This window comes from Pyrus communis, chromosome 10 (assembly GCF_041283825.1).
Source record: "Pyrus communis isolate YQ-2024b chromosome 10, ASM4128382v1, whole genome shotgun sequence".
Lineage (NCBI taxonomy): Eukaryota > Viridiplantae > Streptophyta > Magnoliopsida > Rosales > Rosaceae > Pyrus > Pyrus communis.
This window is the reverse complement of record NC_142574.1, coordinates 7731080-7748184: the sequence shown is the minus strand read 5'-3', so window position 1 is coordinate 7748184 and position 17105 is coordinate 7731080. Positions and strand designations below refer to the sequence as shown.

Genomic DNA, 17105 nt, shown 5'->3' with positions numbered 1-17105 from the left:
ATGGGACGGGACGGGACGGGACAGGACGGAACGGAACGGAGCGGGAGCAAAGATGCCCTCGGATGGAAACAAGGAGGAAGAAGAAGGAGACGGAGAAGTTATAATTTTGTGTTCCACGGATGTGGAACGAGTGGTTCCAGGGGGGTGAGGTGGAACGAAAATTCACCCAAAACTCGTCTCGTGGAACAGCTCGTTCCATCCGTTTTAGGCGCACCAAACATGGGACAGAACGCCTTGTCCCACTCTGTTCCGTCCCGTCCCACGTACCAAACGGTACCATAGGTGTCAAGTCATCAGTTACAGAAGGTTTTGACGAAAAACTTAACATATGTATGAAAATGTCCAAAAATTATGACTTAAAGTATTGGAATGGGACAAAAAAATTTTATGTATGAAATATTGAAAACTAAAAAAATTTAGGGTAATAAACTAAAATTAACCTAAATTTAAAATTTTGAAGTTATTTTTATTAATATGCTTAACCAAAATGCAAGCGAAGATTTGGTGTCAAGAGACTCATCAGAGTCTCTAGTTTTAGTCCAGTCTGTCCAGACAGCTCGGGATTGAAGTCAACGAAACTCCGACCTCATTTCTGCCAACCCCAAAATCCAATTCTTCTTCATTTCTCGTTTTTGCTTCATTTGGTAATATATGTCTGTCTCTACTAACTAACTGAGCCACAATTCACAATCCGTGATCACAGCTTGCTTATCCATTTTCTAAATTTTATGGGTAAAGGAGGTGGCTGCGTGCCAAGCAAGAACAAGCCACCCAAAGGCGTTTCCGATCAAGATCTTCCGAACCCAGAAAGCGATGGCCCTGTTTCAGACCAGAACCTATCCCAAATCACACCAGAACAAAACCCAATAGATATTGGGGTCCCACCACAAGAACAGCAAGCACAAAGGAAGCTGAAGGTTTTCATAGTGTTTTACTCGATGTACGGGCACGTGGAGATTTTGGCCAGGAGGATTAAAAAAGGGGTTGATTCCATTGATGGGGTTGAAGGGTTTCTGTTCCGGGTTCCGGAGACGCTGTCTCCGGAAGTTTTGGAGCAGATGAAGGTGCCCAAGAAGAAAGATGGTAACGCAGATGAGGTGCCTGTGATATTACCTGAGAGGTTGGCGGAGGCTGATGCGCTGTTATTCGGGTTTCCGACCCGGTATGGGTCCATGGCTGCGCAGATGAAGGCGTTTTTCGACTCTACGGGACAGTTGTGGAGGGAGCAGAGGCTTGCTGGTGTGCCTGCTGGCTTCTTTGTCAGTACTGGCACTCAGGGTGGTGGACAAGAAACCACGGCGTAAGTAAGACACCCTTTGGTTTCAAGAATTGTGCTTTACATTCTTCATATTAGTTTTGGTGAATTTTGTTGGTATGTTGATTTGAGTAAGACACCCTTTGGTTTCAAGAAAAAAATATATTAGTTTCTTGTTGCTATGTGTAAATTGCGGGAACAGAATTGGCATTTAATCATATGGCTTGTAGTAGAAATAGTGATCGGTGGCTTTGCAAGTTTAGAGAATGTAGTTCCGACTCCATTTCAGAGACCAGAGAAGAGAAATTTGATATCTTTGGGAGTGCAGAAACCTTTGTGGGAAACCCATACTGGCTCTAGAATTTTCAGATTTCATGAAAAATGTCACATGAAGATGATGAAGTGTGCATTTTAGTGTGGGGTAGTTGGTCTTTTGAGTTGCTTATTTAAACCTTAATATAGTGAGAATGGGGTTGGGTGTTAACTCTCTCATACAGTTTATCAATAGGGGGAAAACCGGGAATGAAGGAATTTTCAACTTTCATCCCGTTTCCGAAACATCTCTGTGGGGGTGTGAAACCTGTTGAAGATAGTCCAGAATTGTCCAAGAATTACATCCAGAACGAGGAACACTATGCAAATTTCGTCACTGTTGGACTTAATCAGCCCCCATATGTGACACTTTAATGAACTTCTTGATCAGACACTTTAATATATTCTATCTTATTTAACAATATTGAGATTGATGCATATGATCATAAAACCAGCTTGATACATTGGCTTGTCAAAGTTGATAACCTAAGGAATTTTACTACAGAAATAATGCATTCCAAATTCCTAACTTGGGTCTAAAAGATTTCTTCTTCCCGATTTAATTTGCAAATATACAACTAATAAATATTTAGTGAATTAAATTAAGATGTGTGCTTGGTTTGTGTCCATCTCTCTGTCAATTAAATTAACATCTTTACATGATCAATCTCATTTACCTGTAAACATGTTAATATATATGAATTTTCTGCAGTTGGACGGCAATAACTCAGTTAGCTCACCATGGAATGGTCTATGTTCCTATCGGTTACACATTCGGTGCTGGAATGTTCGAAATGGACTCCCTTAGAGGAGGATCTCCATATGGTGCCGGTGTCTTTTCTGGTGATGGCACCAGGAAACCAAGTGAAACGGAGCTGGCTCTTGCAGAGCATCATGGAAAATACATGGCTGGAATAGTGCAGAGATTTGCACAGCCTTCTCTTCATCGGCCAGGTCATGGACTGGACTAGTTCTGATTAACCGACATTCTTGTGCATTTGCATACTTTGTTTGTGATGGGATCTTCTGATACGGGTGTTAATAGAAATTCGATTTTTGGTAAATGGTGTTGATAGTGTTTAGATAGCTGAGAGATTTGTGCTTTCAGAAATTGTATAATTAGTAGTTCTCATGGTTGATGGTTTCGACCATTGCTCGTTCATACGTTTTAGTTGTATATGTTCATTGAAACATTATGATCGTCAATAAAATTGTGGTTCGTGTTCTTGTTTACAAAGTTTTTCCAGATTTCTTACCATACACGAATACATTATATATGTTTCGATAATTTGTTTTAAACGATCAGTTGGAATGTAGTATACTACTAAATTTTCTGATGAATTTTAGACAGACATATTCATGAATTCTTTTCTGGTCTTTTAGCCAAAATGGTATTTTGAGATTTTCATAACACATAACTTTAGTCCTGAGATTGAAAATCAATAGAAGTGGTCTATGAGATTGTCCATCATCCATTATTTTGGTCATTCCATTAAAAAACTCCGTTAAGTGGTCCAGCTTTTTATACCCTCAACTTAATGGAGTTTTTTAACAGAATGACTAAAATAACAGATAATGGACAATCTCAGGAACCACTTCTATTGATTTTAAATCTCAGAGACCAAAGTTATGTGTTATGCAAATCTCAAGGACCATTTTGACTAAAAAGTCTTCCTTTCTTTTTTTTTTTTTTTTTTTTTTTTGTTTAAAACAAATGTTACTGTTTCAGAAGAACATGAAGCTTAATATACTTTTGGTAAAAATGGAGGCTCTCCTACAATTATATGACTGCATATCAATAACTCTAACATCTGAGATTTTACAATACAATCGTACAAATACAACACGGAAACTTCACAAACACCAGTTAGCATAGACGAGCACTAACCCAGTGATTTTACACTCCAATCTCAAAACAACAACATATTCGCCCTCCTAGGACTCGCCAGGGATGAAGGTGACATCCCCCCACTGGCTCAGCATTTGCAGACCGATGGTTGGTCGGCAGTGTAGAAACCGATGATGGATTTCAGTTTTTATCAACCTTCCTTCAATGAGCCATTTCTAGACCTTTTAAATTCCCATGGTGGTAGGCAGCCTTTATAGTGAGAATGTAGGAACAATGACGACATTGATACTTCCCTCTGTGGCAGCGACATTGACGACAAGCAAGTGAAGGCACTTCTTAGTCTCTTTTTTTCACTTTCGCATCCTTTGAAATTGGGGTCATGAGGAATAGTGGTCGTCTTTAGGGCGTCTGGGAGTATACAGTTGCACAGAGAACCTAAAAGGAAGCAGATTCTATGATTTCAGAACGAATTGACCATAATACTTAAGAAAATGAAGAAAAAAGTATTATTCCAAAACTAAAATACTCTTAAAGCTTGCAACTGAACATTTCTAGAAAGGGAGGCACGTTTTGCGTCACTTAATGTGTTAGTTGACAGGAAATCATATAGATATTTTCTTCACTATAGTAAGGTGAGCCTCATGGCATAGTTGAGAAATCATGAAAGGCTAGTGCTCTAAAGAGTTGCAAGCGTGGAAGGTAAATCTACATGAAATTAATGTGTGTGGTCCTCATCAATAGCTTGCGAAGAAACAGGGGTTCAGAAAGACATGTGTCATATACCTATTCTTGCGAGTCGATTGACCCAGTTGGGTATTCGCTTCCCAGTCAGCTTATAACATATATCTTCACAGAAATGGTTGCAGTTCTTGACAATCAGGTGGTACGAGTCACCAATGTAGATGGCAGATTGACGCTCCATGAACTCTCTAACCTGGAAAGGATCCAAGCATGTCATGCCAATGAAAATTGACCTTCTAAACTTGAAGCCAGGGCATTGTCGAGGTTCAACCTCAAAGACACCGCTTGATGAGTACTCATGGGCTCCAAAGGCATATTCCACCCCATGAACTGTAGGCATGAAAACATGATCAATAAACATTTGCACCATCTTGAGAAACCTAATACTCAGGATGCAACATAAATTATTTCAATGGAGATAATGTTTGGAAATTTTATATCCAAGACTCCAAGTAAATGTAATTTCCTTCAAATATGTCCGACCAGGGAGAATAGCTATTCAGCCCAGTGGAAGGAACAGGAGGAGGTAAGGTAAATACTTTCTAAGAGGAATGATGCTGCGAGACCAAACTAATTTAGAGAGTTTTACTCTTACACAAAACGTTGGTCGTTGAAGTGGCTATAATGGTGAACATGCATATTGCACAATAAAGTTTAGGCAAAGTCTTATCCAGCTGAATCTGCGTGGGTTGAGTTTGTCATTAAGGTTTAACCGGCTTAAGACGAGCAATATCAAGGTTAAAGTTAGACAACAGTTTAAATTGATTAATCAGCAATTTATCTTACAATCAAGAATCAAACATAACCACTAAATTTCAGGGGACTATGGTGGGACTACTCTTTTCAAAGAAACCACCAACATAGATTGATTAAGGTATGCTAACCTTCCACCCCGGAGTGAAAGATGCCAAGGCCTGCCCAATAGACATAGCCATTTGCCGGTGTCAAATCATATACATTAAGATAGACAGGTGCGCTCCCTTGAATGTAGTCTTCTGCCTTCACTTTTGGAAACATGCAAAAACGTGAGGCTGCTTTGCCTCTCAAACAAAGAGGCATAATAGAGTGCCAGCCATCCTTTGGTCCTGATTTCATGCTGAAGGGTGAAACCAGGAATCAATAAATGCGTTGTCCAGACCTGCAAAAATGAACAGAAATTAATTTACGACAAGATACGAATTTTGGCTTCAAAAATAATATCTGATGACATATCTAATTATCGTTTCTCTTTGTATCCATAATACCCTAAAAGATCAAACTGGCACTCATACTTATCTAGTTGTGTTATAATGTCTACAAATTCTGTATGCTTTGACAAAGTTTATGAAACTTGAGACAAGAAACTTCGACTACCTAACCCAGCTCAGCTTTAAGATAGCTTGTTTGCACAAAAACTGTGGTGATACTGGTTTCATTTATGTCAACTTTCATTAATGCAAAAATGCAAATGGATATATCTTGCCGTAGTTCAATCTTATCAATTATAAAATTGCTGCTATTATATAACCAAGTAGTGAAATTCAGGACACCATGACAAACAAACCTAATAAGTCCCTATATATCAGCTTTAGGTATTTCAGCAGTTTTAAGTAGAAGGTTACAGGCAGTGAGAAACGTTAAGTGTATACATCCCAAGTTGCACAGGTATCAAGAACTTTCATGTGGCTGGATGGAGATCCCCGTTGAAACCTGAAGGGAGTACTGGTGGATCTGAAGTGCGATCAGATCGCAAAAGCAAGTTTTCCCATCCAGAAAACGTCTTGTCTGTAAAAACCTTACAGACTAGCAACTGTGAAGCTTCTCAAGATTATTTCTGGGGAAGTTTCATCAGGATTATGACTATCAAGAGTATAAATTTGTTCATCTTTTGTTTATTGCCCTAAGAGTATCTGAAGTGAATAATGTGGTCCCTCACTAACCCAGTTCGATTACCACTCATCCACCGGTCATCATATCGGCCTCAATATATCAACCCATTTTGATTTCCATTAATCCTCATCGTTGAATTCCCATAAACACATCGACTTGAACCATGTTAGTGTTCATTAAGCCATCAATTTATCATACACCCTGCCTACAGTGCTTCACAGATGTCGGGTTTAATCTTTTACACTATGGAGTTTGGCCCTTGAAGGTGGAATGTAAAAATCCTAAATGCTGCAATTCTCTGTCAACCCAACAAAAAAGCCAAATTTCTAAGCTTTCCATATAAATAAAGGACAAAGAAATTTGTTGAAACTTGAAAGATTCACTCAATTCTCACTGTCAGTCCACATCCTTGATTCTTTTGTTTTAATTCTCTCCCAGAGACATTGGTTATGCACTTAATATCAAATAAACATTTAAATTTCCAGATGTAAGAAAGAACCCATGAACAAAATCGTGCCAAACGTAAACCGTTTTACAAATTTTTAGTTCCTTCTTTTTTCTTCAAAAGTTTGAAAATTTTAGTAAGAATTCTGAAGATAAATCTACTGAAATTCTAAGCAGAGAAATCTCCAAACAAAGCAGATCAGATTCACGAGGAAACCCGGGAACTAAACATTTACAGATGGAAAATCAAGAATGTACCTAATAAACTTCATAAAAGGTACGACGACAAATAAAAACGCAAGTCGAAATGCCAAAAACAAATCAAGAAACGCAAAAACTTGAGAAAATAATCGAAACCCAGTAGAGAAAAACGAAAACCCAGAGAAACCCACTAACCTCTCGGAAGAGTGACACTCGTCACCGAGTGGAGAAGCCAATGCATCCGTCACCGAGACGCCAAGCAACCATTTTTGTTTTTTTCAAAATTCAAAGCAGAGAAGAGAAGAGAGGGGAGTGCGTGGATGAAACCCACACATTATTTTTCTTCTTCTTTCTCTCCTGTTCCTGACAGAAATCAGGAAATGAAAGCTGGCGGACTACAGAAAGGCTGATAAAATAGAATCCTGCTGCAGTGGCAATATTTTTTTTTTTTTTTTAACAAACAATAATATTATACTAAAAAGAAAGGAAGTGAACTTGATTTCACAAGTAGGCCAGATTTAGGGCTGGTTTGGTATTGCTATATTTTGAAAAAAAAACTGATTCTGCTGTGATGTGAGAACAAGCGGCTGTGAAATAAAACAGCAGAGTGTTTGGTAAACTTTTTTGTAAAAGTGCTTTTGAAAAAAAAAAAACAGTATTATAGTGTATGGTAAACTTTTATGTAAAACAGATGTGAAAAAAAGCTGAAGCTGAATGTTTACCAAACACAAAAACAGCTCCCAGCTTTTTTTTATACCAGCTTTTTTCAGAATCACCTCAGTACCAAACCAGGTCTTAGTTTTAGCAAAAATCGAACTTAAAATATCTCATTTAAGTGAACGAAGATGAATACCACTAGACCGTAAAATTAAATGTCACTGCAGTGGCACTTAGTTAGCACTAAGTAGTATAAATTTTACTACTTAGTACTATAGTCTAGTTATATTCATCTCCATTGTTAAGTGGAAGGTTTTAAGTTGGATTCTCTCCAATACAAATTTTAACCACATTATTGCATTGTGAGGTTTAATCCATTCTCATATTCTCTTAATATGGATAATATCGTTTAGTGAAAAAAAAAAAAAAAAAACGAATTTTAAACAAAATTTAAAGGTTGCAAAGATTCTTTAAACCATTGTAATATCTAACAGATTAACTGTTAATTTTTCGGCATGCTCACTAGTTTCTCTAAAAATTGAATAAAATAACAAGAAAATGTTAAATGGTGGATAAAGGTGAAATTTGTGAAAGAAACTTGTCTTTCACTTTGGGACACTTTTGACTGACCGAGTAATATGTGCTTCAATTTTAGCAAACCCTTGGGTCCTCCTCTCTGAGTAATGGTCCATCATGTGCAGTTTTCTCTCTTTTGACGTCGTGGTTTGAAATAATCAAAATTTCAAATATTGAAGTTCTTGACCGGAATAAAAAAAAATAAAAAAAAGTTTCACTTTAGTTTTTCTTGTTTTATATCTTGTTTGGAATAATAAAAACACGTTGATATTATTAAAACATAATTTTTTTTTTAAATTGTCATTTAGTACAGTGATTTAGTGGTATTTTTTTTACTTGTAAATGAGAGGTCTTAGGTTCAATTCTTGCTAAAGACGAATTTCAACCATATTATTACTAACTCATTGTGAGGTAAGCTCATCTCCTCCTTATTAGTATAGATAATATCGTTTCTTCAAACAAAAAAAAAAAAAATTTAATAACTAATCTTATGAGTTAAAAAACATTTTCAATTTAATACAACAATATTTACATTAAGATATAGGAGATTTAAGTAATATGTCAATCATAATAATTTGGAACTCAGGAGTCTAATCTAAAACTACTCAGTAAGAAACAGTATCTTACATGCCTTTAGTTGTCACAATTTAAATGTGTGTATATTTCCACTTAATTTATTGTTGCATAAAATTAAAGGAGATAATTTCTTTTTATTTTTTTTAATTAAGACAACAATATCACTTCCATTCCAATATTGCGGTAATGAAAAAGGACATTATTTGTAAATATATTGAAGAAAAATAAATAAATGTACAATAAGTTAGAGGGGACATGAAGGGATATCCTAAGTAGAAATAGAAAAATATTAGAAACAAAAATTAATTAAGACAACTCTTAAGAGAAACAAAAATTTGAAAGCCTTTAATGATTATGAGCAAAAGCCGCAACTGCACACAACGGACAAGAATCCTACCAATAAACACCAAAGAAGATAATTTATTGTCCTTCAATAGAAATAGATAACAGAATCACAAAAATTGGAAATGCAGTGAGAAAAGTGAAACTTCACCTAAACTAAGAAAACCTTTCCTTTTTTTTTTTTTTTTTGCAAGATAATATTCTAAATTACTCTATAATTTACAGTATGAAACTTTGAACATGAGCGCAAAGAGACAAACATATTATCCTAACTAACCGACATAACTTACATCTACGTCCAAATTACATAATCAAATAAAAATCATAGTTAAGCTTTTTCTTAACATTGACCAAAAAGAGTAGTGTCTTATTCTAATGAGCTGTATTTGATTAAGAGTAGGCCCATCCCATGCGAGCTGGCTACAATTGTGAGTCCCACAATAGTTCTAGCAACCAGAATTAGTCTTGACAGCTAGATTTGTAAAGAAAAATTAGGTATTTTGTTATTCTAAATCTGTTGCTTCATTTGTGAATGATCATGCTAAATTGTGGACACATGTTTCTTGGCAAATACACAGAAACAAGAGAGGATTATTGGAAGCTAATTAATAGTTAGTACATATATATATATATATATATGGCCACTGAATTGGCAACTGATTGACATTAATTGGTATTACTCTTCTTTTTCTTTAACATCACGGTTCCTTTATCTTGGTAGAAATATTTCAAGACTGATGTATCTTTTTTTTCTTTTCTTTTTTTCCCTAAAAAGGGGACCAGGCTACCAACTAGTGGCCGCGTTACGGCAGTCTACCTTTTTGAGAGTCGGAAAGATTCACAGAGACATTTCAGCCTCTCTTTGGGCATTATCATGCGATTCACTAACGTCATAAATCGAACTCATGACATGTCTTGTGAAATAGGAGCTTGAAATTCATTTCCAACTATTGCGGCATCCCATGGTGGTAGTATCTTATTTTGGGCTAATGTGTTTGATTTTTATGCTTATGGGTGTGCCTACGTTTGACTACTTATTTAGGGTTTTTTATAAGATGCTCTGGACTTTCTAACCATTAAATCTTGATGTTTAAACAAAAATCTAATGGTTAAACAGCCCTCTTTTTAGGTTCTAACGGAAGGAAAACTGAAAGTGGCGGAAACAACCATGCCATGGACTTACATTTATGAGTGTATATAGTATTGCTACCTTGCACTACAAATAATATATACTTATTCTATTTGTATTCATGTACGTTTATGTAGGGTTTTTTCTTCAGTGAGTTGATGTAAGGAGTATTGATAGGATTTTTATCACTTACAAAAGTAGGGATAAACATACTTAAAATACTTGTAAGAGTATAAGGTAATTGTAGTATAGTAGCTTCACTCTAGCAAGTCTGTTCTCCACATGGATTGAATGAATAATTTATAACCAAATCTTAATTAATTATTTGAAAACAAAGTTTGGAAAAAGGTGATTTTATGACCTAAAATAGTAAAAACGAATTTAATTAAAAACAAATAAATAAATTGGTAAAGTAAAGGAAAAAAAATAGTTTTGAAAATCAATTTAAGCACTTGGGTTTTGTTGTCACCTTAACAATCTTACGTAGTTCTTCCAATTACTTATGAATTACCCATGCATATTTTGAAGGTTAGGTTTTCCTAAAGTATATCATACTTGGAACCTTCAATATAGAACGTATATCTAACATGCAACTCATTTGTGATGTCCAAATCAAATGTGAACATGAAAGACTCATTAAGTTTTGTAAAACCCTTTGAAAAACCATATTACCCTTACGACGTGTCGTCTATCCCAAGAAGTTACACATATTAATCATAAGAAGCCTTAGTCAATATTAGGGACATCCCACCGCTAAAATTGCGTGAAATTACTTTTCTAAATACCCTAATGGTAATCAATCACTAAGACAAATAGATAGTTTCAACACAGTGATTAATAATTCAAAATTTGCATTCATAATATCATAAGCAAATTGAAAAAAAACTACATATTATTGCTAAGGTTCGTGGTCTCGCTCTAGGAAACGAGATTAGTTACGAACAATCATAAAACAAAATATTACTAAGAGCATGGATAGAAAACACCTTGAAAATAAACTTCAATCGTCAAAAACTCTCTAAACTGAGTTCTCCAAAGTAGTGCATTCTCTCTAAAGTGCATTTTTTTTCTTAAACCTAATGGCTAAATAACCTTATTTATACTACTACAAAATAAAACCTACCTAGAAAAGGTATTCTAAAAACTATGAAACATAATAGAATAAGATAACTAGGAAATAAAAGGTTTCCTATTTAAACTGAAATTCGGACTTCTAAAAAAATCAGACTTTTAACCGATCAAATCAACTCCGATTTGGTCCCAAAAGATCTCTTTTTAAAGCTTGAGATGTCCCAAACAAATCCTCATAATGAATCTTCCCTCAAACTATGCCATCTTGACTTTCAAAATACCTAAAACGTCCAAAAATGTCAATTTAGGAAAGCTGCGCACTAGACCTTTATTTTATCGCCACGGTAAAAAACATGGTAGAAAAATCTAGAATTTTGACACAATCATTTTGAAAGACTCGTGAACATCCTCCAACTGGAATCACCAAAATTCATCTATTTGATCATTTTTTGTTCCAGAGGAAGTCGAACATGCTACATTAAAAATACATAACAAAGTATCAAAGTTCACACAAAATAACAATTAAATTAATACTAAAAATAGGGTAAAATATATAGTTTTAATATCAACTCATCAAGTATATATACTTGTCTCTACTCATCCAAATCATTAGATTAATTATGTATAATGTTTCCATGTTGATCGCTATATTGATGACTAAGCATGCATAACACAATTTAATATTCTAAATAGATTGTCACTTAATACTATGATCTAGTGGTATTCCTCTTTACTAGTAAGTGAGAGGTTTTAGGTTCGATTCTCGTCAAAGGCAATGGAGAAGCTGGGAATTTTTCGCCAGGTGGGCTAGCTTAAAGATTTAAATCATTATAAACAAAGAAACTTGATACTTTATTTTTCATAGTATCAGCTAGCTTAAGAAATTTTTTACAAGGTGAGCAAAAAATTTTCGTTATTAAACAAATACGTGTTAAAATTCAAACAAATCAAATATATGTAGGAAAAAAAAGAGATGGTTTGTAAACTACATCATTATGACTAGCCTAGCAAGTATGAAACTTAACCCACTCCCACACCTACTTAGTGTAGATAATATCAACCTTGCATGTATGAATTACCAAATTATGGATACATTTTGACACAAGCAAATATCGGAAAAAGGGAAGAACTGAACTTGTAACTTGTTTGCAAAGATAAATGTTCTCAATTAATTAAGTTAGAATCACTTTGACTGAGACTAAAATCAATTTATTTTTTGTAATATATTTCTTTAACTGAGACGAAATCAAACAAAAGTGTAAATTACATACATAGGTATTAAAGGTGTAAATTTATGACACAACAATATAAACGACTCAGAATTTAGATCTTAAATTAGAATTAGACAACATACACCGATCTTTTCTTTCTTTTTCTTTTTTTTTTTTTTTTTTTTTTTTTTTTTTTGTTGAAGAGTAAATATTATTAAAGATAAATTGGAATATTTACATCAGAAGCCAGAATATTAAACAACTGTTTCGGCTCAATGCGATTCCACAAATGATTCCTCTTATACGCATAACAAAAGAAGCCACATGATGCGCAACCTCATTATAGGCACGAGGAGTAAATAAAAACTCAACAGAACTCAATGGTTGTCGAATATGGTGAATATCCCATAGGATACCCTCCATTGCTGCCTCCGGAGCCAAGACTCCATTTAGCATCTCCACCAAGACCTTCGAATCCGTCTCCAACTAAACAAACTCGAATCCCTTTTCCGCACAAGCCATCAGTGCCAATCTCATTGCTTTCGCTTCCGCCATCAAACTAGAGCCACATAATTAATAAATCTCCCATACCTCCAGCACATTGAAAGATCCCAGCAAAATCCCTAGCAACCGATCCAATGCCACCCCTACTCGTTTGCTTGCACCAAGCCCCATCGCAGTTCACCTTAATAGTGCAAAAAGGAGGCTTCACCCACCTCCTATGCGTCTCTCCCTCGACCACCTGCTGTCTGCAATGGTGCTGCTCATTGTCCCACCTACTGTCCTTTATCTCCCTCCATTGCTGATGCAAAAGGTCCAACGCAACACGCGGTTCACAAACCACTTTCTCAAAAACTGCACTATTCCGGCATTTCCATATCCTCCATAGTCCACATACTATCCACCGCAAAAGCTGGTCCGACTCCTTCTCCCCACCATATTTATTACACAATCCTTTCCAACACTGCAAAAAGTCACCACCCTCCACCGTCCCCACGTCCAGTTGCAGCCGGGAGCTGAACCAAAACACACGTGCGAACGGACACCTGAAAAATAAATGCACTTGTGTTTCGTCCTCGTCCTCACATAAAGGACAGTAAGTCTCTAATCGAATCCCCCGTCTCCTTAAAATATTCTGAACTACTAGGACATTTACACCCCTTCCAGATAAAATGGCGTAACTTAGGGGGAACCCTCAACCACCATACTGCCATCCAAATTGTATCCTTAGTGGCATCGCAGCTTGATTGACCCCTACGCCCGAGCTCCCCATTCATGTTCATTTCTTGGGCAACCAAATATCCAGACTTCACCGAATATATCCCATCCTGAGTATAATGCCAATTGAGACGGTCAGAACATCCAAAATGACTAAGCGGCATACATAAAATAATACGGGCTTCCTCTGGATTGAAACACCGTTCCACCACCTCCTTAGGATGCGATGTCCTTCTAACCGTAAACTGCCTCTATAAGATATGATAGCTTTGATTTTACTACCACTTTGAGTTTCAATACTTTCCGTTTAAGGAACCTATCTAAGACTTGATCATTAAACTTCATGACGTATACGCACATACTTTATAGAGATATCATCAACAAATGTGACACAATGTACTATGCTTATTTCCCAAAGATATTAATTAGAGATGGTTTAACGACAACATTGAGAAGACAACAATATTTCTAAATATTCTATTTATCATCATAGATTACTATTCTTCAAGTAACCTCTTCATTAAAGAGAGAGGATCTTTGCCGGGATCCTCTTTGTAAGGATCCCGGAAATCATTTAATCACATCCGCTCATCGTACATCGTGCGGCTAATTTTTGTCAGGTACTGTTTTTATTCAATTTTAAACAAAAAAATTTACAATGATTTTTTATGCACGATGTACGATGAACGGATGTGATTGAAAATCCCCAGGATCCTCACTCTTCATTAAAAACCTTTTCGTTTTAACTTTTTGTGACATCCCGTCCCGAAAGTATCGGAAATGTGCTTAGGAAAGGACCCTTTTACCCCTAGTTGGTTTTCGTATTATTGTTTTTGGTTACTTTGTGTGGTGTTGGCAAGCTGAGAGCCACACACACACACTGTCTCTCTCTCTCTCTCTCTCTGTGGGTTCCCCGAGCTCCATTCCTTCCTCTTCTCTCTGTAACGTACGGACAACACACAAAAGCACCCAAATCTTAGTAGATCGTGGGAACCAAAGACACCATTCAACTCGTGAGGTCGAGGCGAGCACAACCATACCATTTTCAGGTGAGGAATACTGCGTTTTCACGTCGTTTCAACAATGGCCGAATTGAGTACTGTTCATGCAAAATTTATACATTGAGTTTTTGGACTTTTGAAGCTTGTAGATGTGTTGGTGAGGTTCCCAGGAGCGTCGGAGTAGCTCGTTGGACGAATTTGGACGTCGGGAAGCCTGGTTCGAAGTTGGCCGGTTTTTGAGTTTTGAGACAGGTATGATCGCGTAACTTTTAGCCTTTAAAAGTGGTCCAACGTGATTCTACTAGTTTAGGGCTTTCTTTTGGTCCAAGAATCATAGGAATTGGTTGAGAAACGAGGGAGATTAGTGAGTTTAAACTTTTCCCAGTTTTCCGGCGACCGGAGTCCGGCGAGAGTCGATCGGAGAAGAAAGAGGAATATTCCGTTAGGTTTAACGGAATATTCCTAACGGCAGTGACGGCATCCGGTTAGATTTAACGGAATATTCCGTCAGTTTGACGGAATATTCCTGACGGCGTCTGTTGACACCGTCAGTGTGCCTGGCACGTGGCCGCGCGTGGGGGCGCGTAGGTCCGTGCCTGTGCTGGCGCGTGGGGGCGCGTGCGGGGTCCAAAATTTTTTCTAAAAATATGGTTGTGATCCTGAGGTTGTGTAGAGCACGTGGGTATATTCATTTGTCCATTTTGAGCAATGTATGAGAAGTTATTACGAGAAACGGGTTATGTGCTTTAAAGTTAACGTTTTTATAGTTGTTTCGCATCTAGGTGACACGTACCCAGAGGACGAGCGTGCACACGCGAGACAGGGGGGCTACGACCCTTCTACATACCAGTGAGTGGGCTTTTGTTTTCCGTATATACCTATATACATTTATATTCCCAGAAATTGAATTAAAAAGGGTTATTTGCCTATTGCCATGCACTTTATTATTTATCGTTTATGCATCTTTGCATGCATTACTTGTGGCATACATATACATATGCATATGTCATATATATTTATGTGTGGGTGCTGTGGAGGCATAGGTAAGTGCCAGGTAAGCGTTAATTAACGATTGCACTACATAGTGTTTAGAGATGCTTAGAGAGCTCATAACCTGCACCCCCGGTGTTAGTGCTCCCGCCCAGAGTAGGGCACAGTCCTTCACGTGTTGTTCACCTCCCGCACCATACGCTCAGCTTGGATCCAAGCTAGGTGCATAGGCCTGTCGTACAGACCACTTTAGGTGGTTCCGACTCGTAGGTGACCCGCGATTATTCGCACAGCCTTCACGTGATCGTAGCACTAGAGCGTATATGTGTATTACACCCAGGCCTGTCGTACAGACCACATAGAGTGGTTCCGACTCGTGGGCAGGTTCAGTTGTTGAGTTTGAGATTGAACTCTATATGCAGCCGTACAGGTCACGTTAGGTGACTCCGGCTGCCAGATGTTATGTTATTGATATGATTCATACCTGAGCACATACATTTCATTACGAGGTTTTGACATGGCATATCTTGAGCATGATTGGCATACCCTTGAGCATGTTGGGCATATCTATACATACGTACATATGGTTATTTTCTGGGAAGTATACAGGTTTTACGGTGAGGGGTTAGAATGTATTTTATGAAATGGTTTTCAAAGAGCTTTGTTTTTGCCCACTCACGCTTTTGTTTTGCGCCCCTCCAGGTTCTAGTTGCTTAGCCGTTGCGGTGGTTTCCCTTGAGAGCTTTCCGGCGTTCTGACAGACATGCCACATTGTAGGGTCGCCTTCGGGCGTACTACTGTTGTCGTTTTATTTGGACTGCTATAGACCTGCTCTGAATGTGTATCGCACTAACTAGCACCTATTCTAGTACTTGTATGCTAGTTTTTAATTATTCGTACTTTTATATTACTACTTATTAGCTTCCGCACGTGCACATGGCTACGTCACCTTTGTGTGACGGCCAGCACGCTCCGATCTCGGTCGGGGTATGTCACTTTTCGACTCTCTTTTCAAGCTAAAGTTTTGTAGGATGACTATAATCGTCTATTTTTAAAGTTACTATTTAAGAATCAAATGTGTTAGAAATTAACTAAATATGAAATCGTTTATTCATCTAAAGTTATTCAATAAATAGATGAATCATGTTATTTAGTTAAAAACTAAAATTTGGACGCCGTCAATTAATAAACAATTGTTAATTTAATTGAGTTTTTTAAATAAACGATATTATCTACACTAAGAGAATAGAGAAGTAGGTTAAGCCGTACAATAGGTTAACAATAATATAATTCAAATTGGCCTTTAACAAGAATCGAATCTAAAACTTTTTATTATAAGTGAAGATGAATACCGCTTGACTGTATTATTAAGTGACAATTTAATTGATTTTTTGCGTATGTAAAATGTTCAATTATTATGAAACATTGTAAGATAAGGAATGAGAGCCGGAAAAATAAAACAACATTAAAAAAAAAAATTGAAAAAACGAAAGAAAAGGGCGGGACTCGCGACGTGTATTTTATAATCGTCACAGGACAAGATACGGAAAGTAGAAGGAAATAGAACGGTGGAAACGAAACCATTCTGAACCGTAGATATCGTCCAGAAGAAATCCTAACCGTCGTATTTGAACCATGTTCGAATAGGAAAGCTCCAGTTCCC

At 36.9% G+C, this 17105-nt stretch overlaps 2 protein-coding genes across 3 annotated transcripts; one reads left to right on the top strand and one right to left on the bottom strand.

Annotated features, from left to right (window-relative positions):
- The first annotated feature begins 460 nt into the window (after positions 1–460).
- On the top strand, positions 461–2804 carry LOC137729747 (putative NAD(P)H dehydrogenase (quinone) FQR1-like 1). The gene is made up of 2 exons (XM_068468766.2): positions 461–1300; positions 2280–2804. Exons 1-2 carry the CDS (start codon positions 729–731, stop codon positions 2536–2538), a joined length of 831 nt encoding a protein of 276 aa, XP_068324867.2. The 5' UTR covers positions 461–728; the 3' UTR covers positions 2539–2804.
- A 486-nt stretch (positions 2805–3290) lies between these two features.
- Positions 3291–7159, bottom strand: LOC137729445 (deSI-like protein At4g17486). 2 transcript variants are annotated; one of them, XM_068468393.2, is made up of 5 exons: positions 6867–7136; positions 5042–5295; positions 4429–4487; positions 4200–4350; positions 3291–3851 (listed from the first exon to the last, which is right to left on the bottom strand). In XM_068468393.2, the coding sequence occupies exons 2-5, from the start codon at positions 5250–5252 to the stop codon at positions 3607–3609; spliced, it is 666 nt and encodes a 221-aa protein (XP_068324494.1). In that variant the 5' UTR covers positions 5253–5295; positions 6867–7136; the 3' UTR covers positions 3291–3606. The 2 variants fall into 2 exon arrangements, with proteins under 2 accessions (XP_068324494.1, XP_068324492.1); XM_068468391.2 differs by having other exon boundaries at positions 4200–4487; positions 6867–7159.
- Positions 7160–17105: the final 9946 nt, after the last annotated feature.